Below are 16,716 nucleotides of genomic sequence, written 5' to 3' on the forward strand. Positions count from 1 at the left end.
CGTCCATGACTTTCTGCCTAGGGGTAATAAATACTCTCTGTTCTTTCCTTTTTATCTGGGTTCATTACAAATATTTTCCATTTGTTTCATCTATCTTTAGGGTGTCTGACAAGTTCCTAACTTGATGTGCAAGTCCCATCCATGCTGTTGGTTTTTCTTGTTTTCTGTGCAGCAGAACTGAACATCCTTCAGTCGTACAAACACGCGTGTGCACAGATCACGAGAAGTTTATGTGTGCTAGTTAGGAACTTGGACTTCACCCAATGGACAGTCGTTTTTGGTGGATGCTGGATCATTCGTGGAGATCGGGAATATGGCAGGGAGGGCTGGTGGAGGGGCTGCTGAAAGCAATGCAATTTTGTGCGTTGTTTGGTCAGCTTTGCTGAAATAACACATGGCCCTAGCACCTCAATTGCTTCTAACAAATATTGGTTTCTTGCTCATGTTACAATATAGGCTCAGCAGGTTCGCTGTATTAAGCTGTGACTCTGCTCTGGGCTCTGCTCCATGCATCCTTCTTGTGCAGGGACCCAGACTGAAGGAGCATGTCCGTCCGGGGACATGCCATTCGCGTGCAGATGGCAGGAGTACGAGCTGGCAGAAACTCGGTGTAGTAGATGGTTTGTACACCCAGGGTTATGTGGTGGAATGACGTTCTGGGACTTCCAAGGCCAGATCATAAGAAACTTTGCAGCTTCCGCCTGGGCTCTTGGAACTCAGCTCCCATGCTGCCAAGTGAGGAAGCTCCTGCTGGTGGGCAACCATCTTGGGGAACCATCTTGGATGGGGATCATCTGGGCCCAGTTGAGGCACCTTAGCCGCATGGAGCAGAGTTGGATTGTCCCTGCCAAGCCCTGCCCCTGTTGAGATTGAGCAAAATGAATGATTAGCTTAAGCCACTAAATTTGGGAGTTGTTTGTTGCCCAGCGATGGGTAACTGGAACACCTGGGCTATCTTTTAAATCTTCTGCTCTCAGCTTCCCAGTATCAGTGGGGTGGGCACGTAAAGTGGGCAGTGAGCACTTGGGGATGCTAATGCAGTATACCTGAGGGGGCCTCAGGTGCTTAGGGGACACATACGGAACCCAAGAAATAGAAAAAGGGTGTGTTAACAGGGGTATTTCTGTTATTTTCTGACTAACTCTCACCTACTCAGAAGATTAAGGTACCTGAACCCTCCTTTTCCTTGGGTGTCTGCTCAGTCCTGGTTTTCAAGTACCACTTGGTTTCATCCATCAGCTCATTACAGCTCCTGCTTGCTATGGAGTTGTGACGCCCCTTACACTGTCACTCGATTTTCCGGTACCCTTCTCCTAAAAGTGCCACAGGGCACGTTATCCTTGGAAGTAACAGAGCGTGAGAATGAAGTTTGTCGTGATCCTTTCCCTCTGTGTTTGCAAACCTGGTCTGCAGGGTTACCCTCACGTCAGAGGTAACCCCCTTCCTTCGCTCTCCCAGTGTCACACGCTTCCCATCTCTGCGTGCCTCACACTCCTCCATCCGGTTTGTCACTAGAAATTTTAAAAAACCAGGTGCGCCTGGGTGCCTCGGTGGAGCGTCTGACTTCGGCTCCGGTCATGATCTCACAGTCGTGGGTTCAAGCCCCACGTCAGGCTCTGTGCTGATTGTTCAGAGCTGGGATCCTGCTTTGGATTCTGTGTCGCCCCTCTCTTTCTGCCCCTCCCCTGCTGACACTCTCTCTCAGAACTAAAACTGAACATTAAAAAAATTATAAAAACCTAACGTGTGATTAAGTTGATTTGGAAGAAAGGGATAAGAGCCGGGTACATTAGCAACATCAGTTGTCTGGCTGGAGAACTGATTGTAACTTGTTGTAGTCTGGGTTCTTCAGAGAAGCAGACCCAACAGGGGGTGTGTGTGTGTGTGCACCACAGTAGGTGTGGCTGTTGAGCCAGGGGGTCATCTGAGGGCAGAATTCCTTCTTCCTTGGGGGACCTCAGTCTTTTTCTCAGAAGGTCTTCCACTGATTGGGTGAGGCTCACTCACATTATGGCGGACAAACTGCTTGACTCAAAGTCCACTGACTTAAAATGCTAATCACATCTAAAAGACACCTTCACGGTTACATCAGGATGGAAATTTGGCTACATGTCTGGGTACCATGGCCTAGCTGAGTTGACGCATAAAATTAGCCATCACTTGGTTAACTGTCAACTGGCTGTTCCCACCCTTGCTGTAGAACTTCAGCCCACCGTGTGCTGCGGGTGGCCTTGGGAAGGACAGTTGGTTAGAGAGCCACCCCTGAGAATTGAAGCGAGTGCCTCTTGGCCCTGGGCCTTCCTCATGGACGTGCGCTGAGTGGAGCAGGTGCACCACCGCTGCCTGCTGTCAATCAGGGTGACGACAAGTCAGGAGCTTTGGTTATGGAAGGGATTTCTGCCAGGAAATCCCTTCGTGCAGGGCTGACCAGGGCTTCCTTAGCTTTAATCTTTGGGAGTAAGCCTTGGGTTTGACTTCCCCTTTCTTTCTCGGTCCCTTTGTTTCCACCTTGAAGGGCAAAGTGGAAGTGCCCTGTTTGCTCTCAGACAAACGGCCCTGGATGCATCAGTGACAGTGTGGCTTTGCTTTGATGGAGCACACAGCGCTGCTTGAGGAGTTTGCACGGTCTGTGGCTCGTGGACCACGTTTCTACAAAGAGGAAATGCACTTAGGTGAGGAAACAGCTGGCTGAGTTGAGAAACTTGATCAGGGACCTGTGTGTATTGTTCTCTGGCCGCTTCCTGTCCTTCCCCACGCTTCGTTTATCTTCCACTTCTCTCCTCCTGGGGGCGGGGGTGGGGGGAGAATTTAATTATTGGCTCCTTTTACACTAAATGCTTTCTTCAAGGCATAGTTCCCCAGCAGTGCCTGCTCCTGCAAGGTGCTAAATCTGCTTTTGAATGACTAAACTCTGGGCTGGGTCTCCACTGGCTGAGTGTTTTTCCTCATTCTTTGATTGCCAGCCATAGCCCTGAGAACACTGGTGCTTTTAGCCTGATTCAGGACGTTGGTTATCCTGTTTCTTTTCACGTTTCCCTTTCACCTTCATCTGCAAAGTCCTCTTGCCAAGGCGATAGTTTATCTTCTTATCCTCCAGAGCTGACATCCTTCCTCTATTCTCAAACCTGGAAATCAGCTAAATATGTGTCTGAACTGTAAGCTTCTGAGCTCTGCTCTCATCTTGGATCAGAGAGGTCAGATTTGAAATGCAGAGTCCTACTGAAACGCTGGTCAGGTGAACCCTACTCTGGCTGCACATCTGGTGGGAGGTAGAGAAGTTGGTGATCAAGTGGAAGGAAGGCCACATGTAGAGCCAGAAGGAAATTCTGAGGATTCTTTTTCCAAATATTCTAGACCCATTAGTGGGTTTCCACTTTTTTTTTTTAAACATTCATTCTTGAGAGACAGAGCATGAGCAGGGGAGGGGCAGAGACACCACACACACACACACACACACACACACACACACACACAATCACACAATCTCAAGTAGGCTTCAGACTCTGAGCTGTCAGCACAGAGCCCGATGAGGGGCTCGCACTCACGGACCGTGAGATCATGACCTGAGCCCAAGTTGGACGCTTAACCAGCTGAGTCACCCAGGCGCCCCAGTGGGTCTCCACCTTTTGACTGTGAAGGACTTGCATTTGTTATTTTTCCTTCTAAGACAGTGATTCCCATCTTTTAAAATGACTTCCTGAATTAGAAACATTAGATTCAATTTGGAATCTAAGGAGAGAAATGAAATGCTAAGGAATAGGATTTTGTGGGGTGGAGTTCACCCTTGGAGGGCTACAAACTCTTGTGATATCTAGAACTTTTTCACTCTCCACCCCCACTCCCCTCCATCACCCTCAAACCAGTTTTTTCCCATTTGGCGGGTATACGGTCCCCACTGAGAATACCTGTTTTGAGGACTCCATGTTTAGAATAATATGCCTCTCTGTGGACCAGGTACTTTGCATATTACTCCCGTTGATCTCTCCCAGTAACCTCCTGAGGTAGGTAGTCTTACCACTTCTGCCTTACAGACAGGAAACCCAAGCATGGGTTTGAGTGACTTGCTTGGGTCATTTGGGTCATACAGTTATTAGCCAGGGGAGCCAGGACTCAGTTCCGGAAGTTGGGCTCTGGAGTCCTCCCACTATCTAGACTGCCTTGGAACAGTGTGGAAATAAGTCAACTGCCTTGATTCTTTTCTTTTTTCTTTTTATTATTATTTTTTTTTATTAAAAAAAATTTTTTTTAACGTTTATTTATTTTTGAGACAGAGAGAGACAGAGCATGAACGGGGGAAGGGCAGAGAGAGAGGGAGACACAGAACTGGAAGCAGGCTCCAGGCTCTAAGCCATCAGCCCAGAGCCCGACGCGGGGCTTGAACTCACGGACCGCGAGATCGTGACCCGGGCTGAAGTCGGACACTTAATCGACTGAGCCACCCTGGCGCCCCTCTTTTTTCTTTTTAAAATGGAGAATCAGTTCACATACCATAAACCTCATCCTTTTAGAGTATACAGTTATAATTCATTAGCTGTGCAGTCATCACTGCTACCTAATGCCGTTTTCATTGTGCCCCAAAGAAACTACGTATCTACCAGCAGCTGCTCTCCACTCCCCCATCCCTGGCCTGGCCACCCCTAATCTACTTTCTAACTGTTTAGATTTGTCTGTTTTGGATAGTTCATACACATGGAATAGTGTAATATGTGACCTTTAGTTATCGGCTTCCTTCACTTAGTATCGTGTATTTAAGGTGCAGCCATGTTGTGACAAGTAGGTGTGTTGTGATGTAGTTGTGACATGTGACATTCATCTACATGTGACATTCATTCTTTATCATGGCTGAATAATACTCCACTGTATGGATATATGCACTTTGCTTATCCCTCCCTCTGCTGATGGACCTTTGGGTTGTTTCCACTCTTTGGTTATTGTGATTAATGCTGCTGTGAACACCTGTATACAACTTTTGTGTGTGGACGTACATTTTCAGTTTCTTTAGGTACATACTTAGGAGTAGAATTGCTTGGTCGTTTGGTAGTTCTATGTTTAACTTTTTGAAAAACTGTCAGGCCTTTTTTTTAATGTTTATTTTTTTATTAAAAATTTTTTTTTAATGATTATTCTTGAGACAGAGAGAGAGAGAGAGACAGAGTGTGAGTCGGGGAGAGGCAGACAGAGAGAGAGGGAGACACAGAAACTGAAGCAGGCTCCGGGATCTGAGCTGTCAGCACAGAGCCCGATGCGGGGCTTGAACTCAGCGAACCGCAAGATCATGACCTGAGCCGAAGTCGGAAGCTTAACCGACTGAGCCACCCAGGCGCCCCTAATGTTTGTTTATTTTTGAGAGGGGGAGAGAGAGACAGAGAGAGAGAGAGAGAGAGCAAAAGAGGGAGGGAGGGGGCAGAGAGAGGGAGACACAGAATCTAAAGTAGGCTCCAGGCTCTGAACTGTCAGCACAGAGCCCTGTGTGGGACTCGAACTCCTGAGCTGTGAGATCATGACCTGAGCCGAAGTTGGATGCTTAACTGACTGAGCCACCCAGGTGCCCCAAGCCTTTTCCAAAGAGGATGCGCCATTTTATATTTCTATCAGCAATGTAGTGGGCTTCTGATTGCTCAACATCCTCCATAATACTTGTTAGTAGCCATCTTTTTGATTATATCCATCCCAGTAGAGGTGAAGCATCGCACTGCGGTTTTGATTTGTGTTTCCCTTAATGACTAATTAGGGATGTTGTGCATCTTTTCAAGTGCTTATTGCCACTTGTATCTTTTCTTTGGAGACATGTCTGTTCAGACCCTTTGTTTTCTAGTTCTTTATGTTGAAGATGCAAGTCTTTTATCACATATGTGATTTGCAAACATCTTCTTCCATTTTGTGGATTGTCTTTCTATTTCCTTGAAGCTGTTCTCTGAAGCATAAAGATTTTGATGAAGTCCAGTTTATCTGGTTTTTCTTTTGTCGCTTGTACTTTTGGTGTCCTATCTGAGAAACCATTGCCTGATCCAAGGTCATGACGATTTACGCCTGTTTTCTTCTAAGAATTTTGTAGTTGTAGCTCTTACATTGAGGATTTGATCCAGTTTGAGTTGATTTTTGTACCTGGTGTAAATAGCGTTAGGTAGGGGTCCGTTTTCATTCTTTTGCATATAGATACCCAGTTGTACTGGCACTGTCTTTGAAAAGTTTGTGGTTTCTCCGTCGCCTTTCTGGGCAACCTTGTCCCAAATCAGTTGTCTGTAGATAGGTGTGTTCATTTCTGTGCTCTCAGTTCTGTTCCATTGATCTATATGTCAGACCTATGATGCCAATTGGACCTTGACTTTTGAACCCCACGTTTCCTGGATGAGCAGGTAACGTCACTGTTTGACTTGTGGCAATTCCCCTTACTTCTAGGGTTGGGATTTGCCCCAGCCTTGGGCCTGACAATACTTCATTATCTAGTTGTTTCTTCAGTGCTGTTAGGATGATGTTCTATTGATGTTACCCAGCGTGTTTTCACTGTTTTCAGCAAGAGTCACTTCTAAAAACCTAACCTATCAATATAAAAAAATGGAATTCAAAATCATTTAGGAAATTTGGGGCAGTGTATCGCTGAGACAATTTATTTTGGGAAGCAGAGAAATGATTCATGGCATCTTAACAAAAGACCACTCTGTTGCTTTTAAAACCAGCTTCATTAATAGCTAATAATAGTGGCTTTCACTAATTGAACACTTTTTCTGTCCCAGGCTTTCTGCTGGGGGCATTACATATATTCTTTAATCTCATTAACACAACAAACCTAAAAGATGACTGGAATGAGGAAGCTGGGACCCAGGGGGTTCTGAGATTTGCCTGAGGACACACAGCCAAGATAAGCCCAGTCTGACCCAGACCCAGGTCCTTGACTCCAGAGCCAGGCTCCTGTCCCTTGGGGCTCCCCTTCTTGTCCTAGTTTCACATTCTTCTTTTACAAAAACTGGAGCACATCAAGGACGGAGTTTTGGACCGGGACAGGCGGGAGCTCTCTGGAGTTTTCCAGTTTTAGGAATCGCTGGGAAACCCCCTTAGAACTTCTGATTCCTGGGCTGCAGCTACAGAGTCCGGCACGCCAGACGGAGCCCGGAGCCCAGACGGGAGGTGTTCACAGGCCCCTGGGGAGTTCCGGTGCAGTTGGTCTTGGACCACACTTAGAGCAAAGCTGGTCTCCAGGTTACATTATAAATCACTGGATATTGTGGACCTGTTGCTTTCTCCTATTTCCTGTTATTGAAGGCAAATTGATGTGTTTCCATGTCTGGAGAATGGCCCTTTCCCCTTTCCGCTCCTTGAAAAGTGGTTGGGACCTCAATCGCTTTTATTTATTTATTTATTTATTTATTTACGTTTATTTATTTTTGAGACAGAGAAAGACAGAGCATGAACGGGGGAGGGTCAGAGAGAGAGGGAGACACAGAATCGGAAGCAGGCTCCAGGCTCCGAGCCATCAGCGCAGAGCCTGACGCGGGCTCGAACTCACGGACCGCGAGATCGTGACCTGAGCCGAAGTCGGACGCTCAACCGACTGAGCCACCCAGGCACCCCCTCCATTGTTTTTAAAAGAGAGGATTGTATTTAGTACTTTGGAAGCCTTGTTGTCCGGTGGAAACAAGAATGTTCGAGCCCGAGCCACTTTGATGTTAATAAAATGCGATATCCAGTAACTCATTATGTTTGACTGTAATTTAGTGGTGGGAGTGGAAGGGAAAAGTAAAGTATCAGGTTATTTTAGAGAAGAACAATCTCACCCTGTCTTTGTCTTCCTCCTCCTTCACCCGTGTGTTCTCAGGTCGTGAGGTGGTCCGACTGTTGTTTGCCATTAGCTTGCAGACCTGGGGATCCTTACCAATTAATCGCTGAAGCAAGTGTGGACAACTTCACCAAGCTGGGGGTGGCGTTCATGGAAGATAGACTCCAGATGGCTGATGGACTGGTACCCCAAAAGATCGTTTGTAAGTGACTTTAGAAATGTTTCCATCAGGGGTGCCTGGCTAGCTCAGTTTTAAGAGCATGATACTCTTGGTCTGTGGGTCATGAGTTCAAGCCTCAGGTTGGGCATAGAGATTACTTAAATAAACAAAAACTTAAAAAAAAATGTTTCCATCATAGCCATTGGTTATTAGCTTAAGGACTGTTGAGCACTCTTGTTCTGTGTGGCTTTAGGTCGATGCTTATCTTTAATGCATTAAATGGGTTGGATATAATTATAATAGAATGAGGTTCATACACATGTCAGGTTTTTTGGAGGTGTCTTTAATTTTTTAAAATTGATTTTACTTAATTGTTTTTTAAATGTTTGTTTATTTTGAGAGAGAAAGCACGTGAGCGAGCATGGAAGCTAGCACACCGGGGAGGGGCAGAGAGAGTGGGGAGAGAGAGAGAATCCCAAGCAGGCTCCGTACTGTCTGTGCAGAGCCCGACGCAGGGCTTGATCCCATGAACCTCAAGATCATGACCCAAGCCGAAATTGAGAGTCACGCTCAACTGACTGAGCCACCCGCCACCCCCATTTTCTAAATTTTTAAACCAAGATTTCCCATAATTGCACTGTCCATGAGATGCTGTGCAAATGTAGAAGCCATATAATATTTGTTTCACACAATCTAAAAAATATAACTAGTTTCTAGACTGTAGTTCGACTGAATGGAAAGCATAGCCAGTGTTACTATAAAGATATAAATCTAGGAGTTTTTGACTTAAAAAATATATATATTACAATATATTACAATATATATTACAGTATTACAAAGTCTTTTTTTAGGAAACATGCAAAATGTTTTTCCTTAATTAGGCTTAAAAATTGGGTTTCTATGTCCATGAAAGCCTTCATTTGTATCCTGAGCAAATGTGTATTACTAGCTCTGGAAATCTGTGTAAATTACTTAATTTTCCCATTTGGCATGTGCATGCGCCTGGTACCATGTCAGATGTGTAACAAGTGCTCAATAAATGCTTAAAAATTCTTTTTAATATGTCTATGAATGTTTATTCATTTCTGAGAGAGAGAGAGAAGGAGGGGGAGGGGCAGAGACAGAGGGAGACACAGAATCCAAAGCGTGTTTCAGGCTCTGAGCTGTCGATACAGGGCCCCATGCGGGACTTGAACCCACGAGCTGTGAGATCATGGCCTGAGCTGAAGTTAGATGTTTAACTGACTGAGTCACCCAAGCACCGTTTTTTTTTGTTTTTTTTTTTTTATGTTTAGTTTTGAGAGAGACAGCATGAAGTGCCGGGAGAGGGGAGGACAGAGGATCCGAAGTGGGCTCTTAGCTGACAGCAGCAAGCCCGACGCGGGCTTGAACTTATGAACTGCAGAGATCACGACCTGAGCCGAAGTCGGACTCTTAACCGATTGAGCCACCCAGGAGCCCCATCAATAAATGTTTGTTTTTTTTTTTTTAATTTTTTTTTAATGTTTGTTTATTTTTGACACAAAGACAGAGCGTGAGCAGGGGAGGGGCAGAGAGAGAGGGAGACACAGAATCGGAAGCAGGCTCCAGGCTCTGAGCTGTCAGGACAGAGCCCGACGTGGGGCTCGAACCCACGAACCTTGAGATCATGACCTGAGCCGAAGTCGGACGCTCAACTGACTGAGCCACCCAGGCGCCCCAATAAATGTTTTTTGAATCAGAGATTGTAAACTTCTATTTCAGTCCTGAGATAAGATACTGCAAAGACTCTTCTCCCCCATGGATCCTGTGAAGTGTCCCAAGAGCACCTGCTGCCTGGGGTGTGCTTGGACCCATTAGATACAGACCTATTTTTGTTTCTTAGTTTCATTCTCTTACAGGAGATGGATGCCCAAGAAATTGAATCTGTAAGGAAGTAGGCCTGATGACCTCTCTGATTCACATGGGACAGGTGTTGTGGAAACGCGGGGTTTCACTGGGAGGGGGTCATCAGGCGCCACCCCCCCCGCCCCCCCAGCAGCAGGAGCAGTGACTTGGATCCAGAGGATGCCACAGAGTTGTGGTGGGGACATAGGTGGGACTGGCAGGGGGCTGCCCTGAAGCGAGAGTCACAGAGTGCGGAGAGCACCATGCGGTCTTGAACTGAGCTCTGTGACAAACCAGAAGCGTTGATGGGCTGTGTGTTCTGTTTGTATTTTAGCAGTGCACTTGCAGGACTCCACTCTGAAGGCACTTAAGGATCAGGCCTCAAACAAGCAAGCCCAGATCCTACAGCAGAATCCTGAACCTTCCGTTGAGAGTAAGCCTGAGCCAGACGTTATGGAGCACGTTGGTGGAGATGACCTCAAGGTCCTTGGTGCACAACCCACAGAAGGGAAAGATGGTACCTCTGGCCGTGAGCCTGCTGGGGAGGGTGACGTAGGAGTGGGCTCCATCGAGCACTGTCACCTCCATCTGTCTAGTTGCCATGAGTGTTTGGAGCTTGAGAATAGCACCATTGAATCTGTCAAGTTTGCATCTGCGGAGAAAATTCCAGATCTCCCGTATGATCACAATGGCACTTTGGAGGATGTTGCTGATGACATCTGCCTGGACAGAGAAGGGAGGAAAGTCAATATCACGGGGAGGGCACCCAATATCCTCTTCTACATGGGTTCTGCCTCCCAGGAATCCCTGGGCAGGTTCCAGGAGGTCCGGTCCGTTCTGGCTGACTGTGTGGACACCGAGAGCTATACACTGTACCCCCTGTCAAGGGAAAGTGCTCTCAGAGACCCATGGTCGGACAACTGTCTGTTGTTGGTCATTGCCACCAGGGAGGCGATTCCTGAAGATCTTTCCCAGAAATTCATGGCCTACCTTTCTCAGGGGGGGAAAGTGTTGGGCCTGTGTTCGCCCTTCACGCTTTCTGGCTTTCAGGTGACGAGCAAGAGTGTGCTGCGGGAGACAGTCCAGAACTTGGTTTTCTCCAAGGCTGACCAGACCCACGTGAAGCTCAGTGTCCTGAGCAGTGGCTATGTTTATGAGGAGGGCCCTGGGGGACACCTCAGCCTGGGCAAGCTCCAGGGTCACCTGGAGAATGAGGACAAGGACAGGCTGATAGTGCAAGTGCCTTTTGGACCACGTGGAGGAGAAGCTGTTCTTTGCCAGGTATGGAGGCCGGCATCCATGTGATGACCTTTGGGGATCTCTGACTGAGAGCATGCTCTCTAAGGTCGCACACTGAAAGGCTCAGGAGTCTGTGTTCGTGGGGTGCTTTTTGATCCTTGCCTGGGAGTTTTTGCTGACAGGGAGTAGGTTTAGATGAGGGCTTTCCTGTCATTTGAATATCCCATTTCACCAAAATAGTCGTGATGGAGGGACATAGCAGCAGGTGTCATGGCCAATTAGACTCCTGGTTAACGGAGGATTAGTCAGAAAATTCATTCCTGTTTTGATCTGTACTGGTATTACTCTTTCCAAAATATATTAGTTTACTCTTTTGTCTCAAAGCACAATATAATCGAACCTTTAGTTAATGGAGGGAGTTGAGTGCCTTGGGCTGGTGATTTTAAGTGTTAGTAACCATCACATTACAACATTATAGGTGATGCCAGGGACTACATGAATGAATGAATGCTCACCAACTTCTGGGGTAGTGAGTGTTGAAAACACTTCAAATCCTCAATTCTTTTATGATTCTGTCACTCTTAAAATCTAAGTGCTGAGAAAAGTTGCAAAGAGAATATTGAAGCGATTTAGTTTTGTGGCAAATTAATACAACCTACCCTCAAATAATACGGCTTTAAACTGTGTGGGTCCACTTGTGTGGATATTTTTGGTTAAATACAGTACAGTACTAGAAATGTATTTTCTGTTTCTTATGATTTTCTCTCTCTTTTTGTCTCTCTCTCTGTCTTTTTTTTTTTTTTTTTTTTTGTGAGAGAGAGGGAGAGAGAGAGCTCACGTGAGTGTATGCGAGTGGGGAAGGGGCAGAGAGAGAGAATCTTGAGCAGACTCTAAGCCCAGTGCAGAGCCCGATGTGGGGCTCAATCCCATGACTCTGACCTGAGATGATGAGCTAAGCCAAAATCAAGAGTCAGACGCTCAACTGACTGAGCCACCCAGATGCCCCATGTTCCTTATGCCTTTCTTAATAGTTTCCTTTTCTCTAGCTTACTTTATTGTAAGAATAGAGTATATAATACGTGTAATATACAAAATACATGTTACTTGACTATTTTATTGGTAAGGCTTCTGGTCAACACTAGGCTATAGGTTAAGTTTTTGGAGAGTAAAAAGTTATATGAGCATTTTCAGCTGCGTGGTAAGCAATGTGGCACGCGAGCCCCCACATTGGTGAAGGGTCAGCTGTATGTAGGTAAGGAGACAGCGGGAAGGAAGGGCTTGCTGTTTCCCTTCCCAAACCTTCCCTTTGGCTCATCTGCTGTTTTTTTTTCCCCCACCTTCTTTTTCCTTTTAGTTTTTTGTTTGTTTAAGCAGATGGAAGCAGGAGAGACTATTTCAAAATCCCTGATCATTTACTGCAAACTTTTTAATGCTTCAGGGCAAAAGTTTTTGATAGAGTTAGATGAACACTTGTTCTTAAGGATTTTTTTTTCTTTTTTTGAATGTTTACTTACTTTTGAAAGAGAGAGACAGAGACAGAGTGTGAGTGGGGAAGGAGCAGAGAGAGAGGGAGACACATAATCCGATGCAGGCTCCAGGCTCTGAGCTGTCAGCACAGAGCCTGATGTGGGGCTCAAACTCACAAACTGCGAGATCATGACCTGAGCTGAATTGGGATGCTTACCCGACTGAGCCACCCAGGTGCCCCTTTAAGGATTTGTTACCTTAAATGAGAAAACTGAGTGATTGTAGGTATTTTTCCCAGAATAGTTCCCAGGATGAGTATAACAGATTTTGTTTCATTACAGGGATGTTTTTATTGAATTAGATAATCATTTCCTTTTTTTTGTTGTTTATTTTCATTTCATATGTCGTCCTAGGAGCTAAGTCTTTTGGGGTTTTCTGACCAAATATTCTTCATGGAGGTATAAATTTGTCTCTTTACTATTCCAAAGCCCACTCATTTGTTCTTAAGCTAATGCTCAGGCAAAGATGCCTGCAGTGAAGAAATCTGGACATCAGGGTAGGTGAATGTGTGCAAGCCAAGCAGGTTTCACGGAGGCTGCAAAACACATGAATTAGTTTGGAGGCCTAATAAATGTTCCTCTTATCTTTTTCTCTGCAAAGATGGTAACTATAGCAACTGTGCATTCTCAGAAAATCCACTTCAAAACCTGACTTCCTAGAGCCGTATTTCAGTTTTGAATAGTGACTTTTACCACCCCTGTGCACAGGCTTGTACTAGAAAATTGATTCGGCACCGTTGCGATGCATTTCTGGGAGTTACATGGCAACTCTGTTGGCTGCACCATTTAAATTGACCCCGTTACTGTCATAAAATTTGAAACTGCACGCATCACTCTAGAAAAAAAGGCAATACGATGCAGCTTCAAAAATCAGATTCAGAGGATTAGAATGTCATTTTTGATTTTAAATGACTTCCAGTCTCTGTGTGACAGGCTCACCGCTTTCTCCTTGGGCCTGTGTCACAACGGTACCTCGCCACCGAGATCAGCCAATAAATGTTACCACAGACTGGCCAGTTTCCTCTTTCCTTGGTCAATTTCACAGTCTTCATCTCTAATAAATGGAGTAATGATGTAACCCAGTAAGAGGGTGCAAAGCACTTCAAGGGCAAAGCACAGCCGCACAGTAGGTGGTGGTCTCATGGCCTAGGAGCTGCGTGGGGATGCCTTTACCCTTCATCGTAATAATAAATGGAGTAATGATGTAACCCAGTAAGAGGGCTCGTAATAAAGAAAAAGGAAATTTTCGTGTGCTTGCTATAATGATCAGGTTTGCAGGGGAAATTTAAGGCTGTGGGTTCATGCTGACACTTGATTATCAAATGGACCAGGACCTTGGCATGGAGTTGCTCAAGTAAATGTCTCTCAAATGGATTTAAAAATATTTTATTTCCTTCTGTGGCTTAGCACATGGCAGCAGTGGTATGGCGTTTACAGTGGGGTTTCTCAACCATGGCACTGTTGACATTGGGGCTGATTCTACCTCGTTGTGGAGTCAGTCATTCGTGCATTGTAGGGTGTTAGCAGTATTTCCCAACAGATTCCTGTAGCAGCCCCCACCCCCAACCCCGCCCCGGTCCTCAATTTGTGACTGGAGATGTTTCAGTTCTGGCTTTTGGTCTGGTCAGAAAGCCTTAATTTTAGAAGAAGCCAAGTTATAAAAATGGACCCATCAGTATGGTAACAGTATTCCAGCCAGAGGATGTAACATTCGTCAGATGCCATAGAGAACCAGGAGTGCAAATCCAGAAGCACATGCTTTTCTGTCCTGGGAACTGAGGCACAGAGCCCCAAATCTGTCATAGAAGCGCTGACTCTTGAAGTCCACAAAAGCACTCCTTGCACAATGTCTGTGTCACCTCCTGGAACCCTGGAGACCTGCCCGTGGGGCTAGCCCTCCTTGTCTTCCTCAGCGAGTTCAGCACACCTCACGTGTGTGCTTGGATCTTGTGTATATCACCCAGGCTGGGGTGTGCGTGTGCCATTCGTCACTCTCACGCCTTTCTCCTGGGCCCACTTTGCTCATTTTATTTCTGCACCTGTAAGGGGTAAGCTCCAGGAGAGCCGCGTGCTCACATGAGTTGAACGTGACCCACAGCTCTGCTCATCGCCCCAGCACTGGCTTTGTCCACTGGAGAGGAGAGGCCACATTTAAGGAGAGAACCCAGGGGAGAAGGAGACTCGGCAGGCTTTGGATACTTTGAAGGATTTTACTTTTCTCCCTCCTCTTCTCTCCAGGGCTCTTTGGAGGACAGACTCACCCCTGCTTCAGTGGCCAGCTCACCCGCTGTAGTGGCAGGACAGTCTCTACAAACCTTTTCAGATTGACATTGACTTTGAACAGTTGGACCATTTTGGACAGTATTTTTGACTTGGTGAAGGCTCGGGTGGGAATTGAGGGATTTTATGTCGTCTGAAGGCTGGCACTTTGCTTTTTATTTTCATAATGCTCCTATAATATCAGGTCAGGAGCTCTGCGTACAACAGAAACCTACAGCGGACCCCTGTCAAAAGCAAAATAAAGCAAACATGCTTAGGTTGCTCAATGTCGTGGCACCCTCCAAGGCTCTAAGGGCCACTTAAAATCTGATCTCAAGAGGGCCAGAAGTTCGAGTCTGTTCCTTTATACCAAGGCACACACCACTGCTAGGAAAGTTCTAGGTGAAGGGAGCTAGAAGATCTAGCATGTTCCTTCAGACCATGTTGATAGGTGGGACTGGTTTGATTTTAAGTGGACAACAAAGCCTGAACTAGACAGATGAAGTCCTGAATCGTAAATTCAATCAGAGGGTCGTGGGTTGGGCCTTTCTGGGGTCCCTCAAACCCCACTCCTATGTGAAGGCCTGCAGACACTCTTACAATGGTGAATAAGGCTACATTCCTCCCTGGTATTGTTCCCCAGTGGTTGTGACTAACAGAGTGAGAGTTTCAACATGAACATCACGCCTCCCTGAGTTCAGTAGGGACTTCACTTGGGTTCTCAGCCTGATGGGATTTCTTTCTTTTTTTCTTTTTGTTTATTTTTTGAGAGAGAGAGAGTGAACTTGCATGCACACGCCAGGGGGAGGGGCAGAAAGAAAGGGAGACAGAGAATCCAAAGCAGGCTCTACACTGTCAGCACAGAGCCAGATCCGGGGCTTGAACCCACGAACCATGAAATCACCACCTGAGCGGAAGTGGGAAGCTCCACCGTCTGAACCACCCAGGCGCCCCAGAACTATTGTATTTCTAAGCATTTCGGTCGAATGATCAAGTTAAGCGACTTGCCCAGGGTCCACTGCCTGGTTAGTGATAAATGTCTGGACCTGGACAGAGTCTGATCACTATCCAGGCTCCTTTCCGGCATCGCTTTTCTGCCTGACAGCCACCGTGTCAGTTGGCTCCTTTGCATCTTTTTATTGCTTGTCATTACTCTCCAAATGTTCAAGTTCAACATTTACATGCTGTTGATAATTAGGATTCCTGTTTTAAGTTTTCAGAAGAGCCGGCGAGGATATTGTTTCTATTGAGGTCGGTAAGTGCCCCGATTTACCAACTGGTATCTTTTTCCTTCAGGCGCATTTAGAACTACCTCCCAGCTCTTCAGTGGTGCAAGCCCAGGAAGATTTTAATCTGCTCAAATCAAGCAATACGAGAAGATACGAAGTCCTTAGGGAGATCCTGACAACGCTCGGCCTGAACTGTGACCTAAAACGAGCTCCTGCCTTAACGCCTCTGTACTTACTGCCTGCTGCCGAGGTGAGTGTGTGCGCTCAGCCCAGAAGGGGGCGCCTTGGATGCCTTTCTTCCAGACGGTGACCCTTTTCCTCAGGGGTTCCGTTGCGGTGGGTTTATGGTGTTGATTTCTGTTTTTATTTTGACTTCAGATTTGGGAGCTGCCTTAAAGATATCCAAGTATAGCTGATATTTTTGGTGTTTGTTAAGGGAGGGAGGGAGAGAAGGGAGTTTAGAAGGTATTAAATCTTAAAGGTCACATCCTATCCATTTTATGGTTCAAAAAAAAGGGTCACTCTTTTATGTGTCAAGAGTGTATTTGGAAACCACACTTCATTCATTTGGGATTAAAAACCTCTGTTTTGATTTGGGCCTTTCTCAGTGAATATTTGGATGGGAAAACCCCAAGTTTTGTTTCATTTGTGCTGATGTCTGCC

The 16,716-nt window shown here is 46.1% G+C and overlaps 1 protein-coding gene across 6 annotated transcripts in view; it reads left to right on the forward strand.

Annotated features, from left to right (window-relative positions):
* The window catches only part of HLCS (holocarboxylase synthetase), a 227,179-nt gene that overhangs the window by 21,344 nt on the left and 189,119 nt on the right, over window positions 1-16,716 (forward strand). For 5 of the 6 annotated variants that reach the window (XM_053220565.1, XM_053220564.1, XM_027041633.2 and 2 more), the window contains 3 exons: window positions 7,814-7,976; window positions 10,135-11,081; window positions 16,121-16,303. In XM_053220565.1, coding sequence (XP_053076540.1) covers window positions 7,925-7,976; window positions 10,135-11,081; window positions 16,121-16,303 — 1,182 coding nt within the window. In that variant the 5' untranslated portion in view covers window positions 7,814-7,924. Of the gene's footprint in view, window positions 1-2,515; window positions 2,673-7,813; window positions 7,977-10,134; window positions 11,082-16,120; window positions 16,304-16,716 lie in introns of all 6 variants that reach the window. The other variant, XM_053220566.1, reaches the window with a different exon arrangement.

This window comes from Acinonyx jubatus, chromosome C2 (assembly GCF_027475565.1).
Source record: "Acinonyx jubatus isolate Ajub_Pintada_27869175 chromosome C2, VMU_Ajub_asm_v1.0, whole genome shotgun sequence".
In the NCBI taxonomy this organism is placed as follows: domain Eukaryota; kingdom Metazoa; phylum Chordata; class Mammalia; order Carnivora; family Felidae; genus Acinonyx; species Acinonyx jubatus.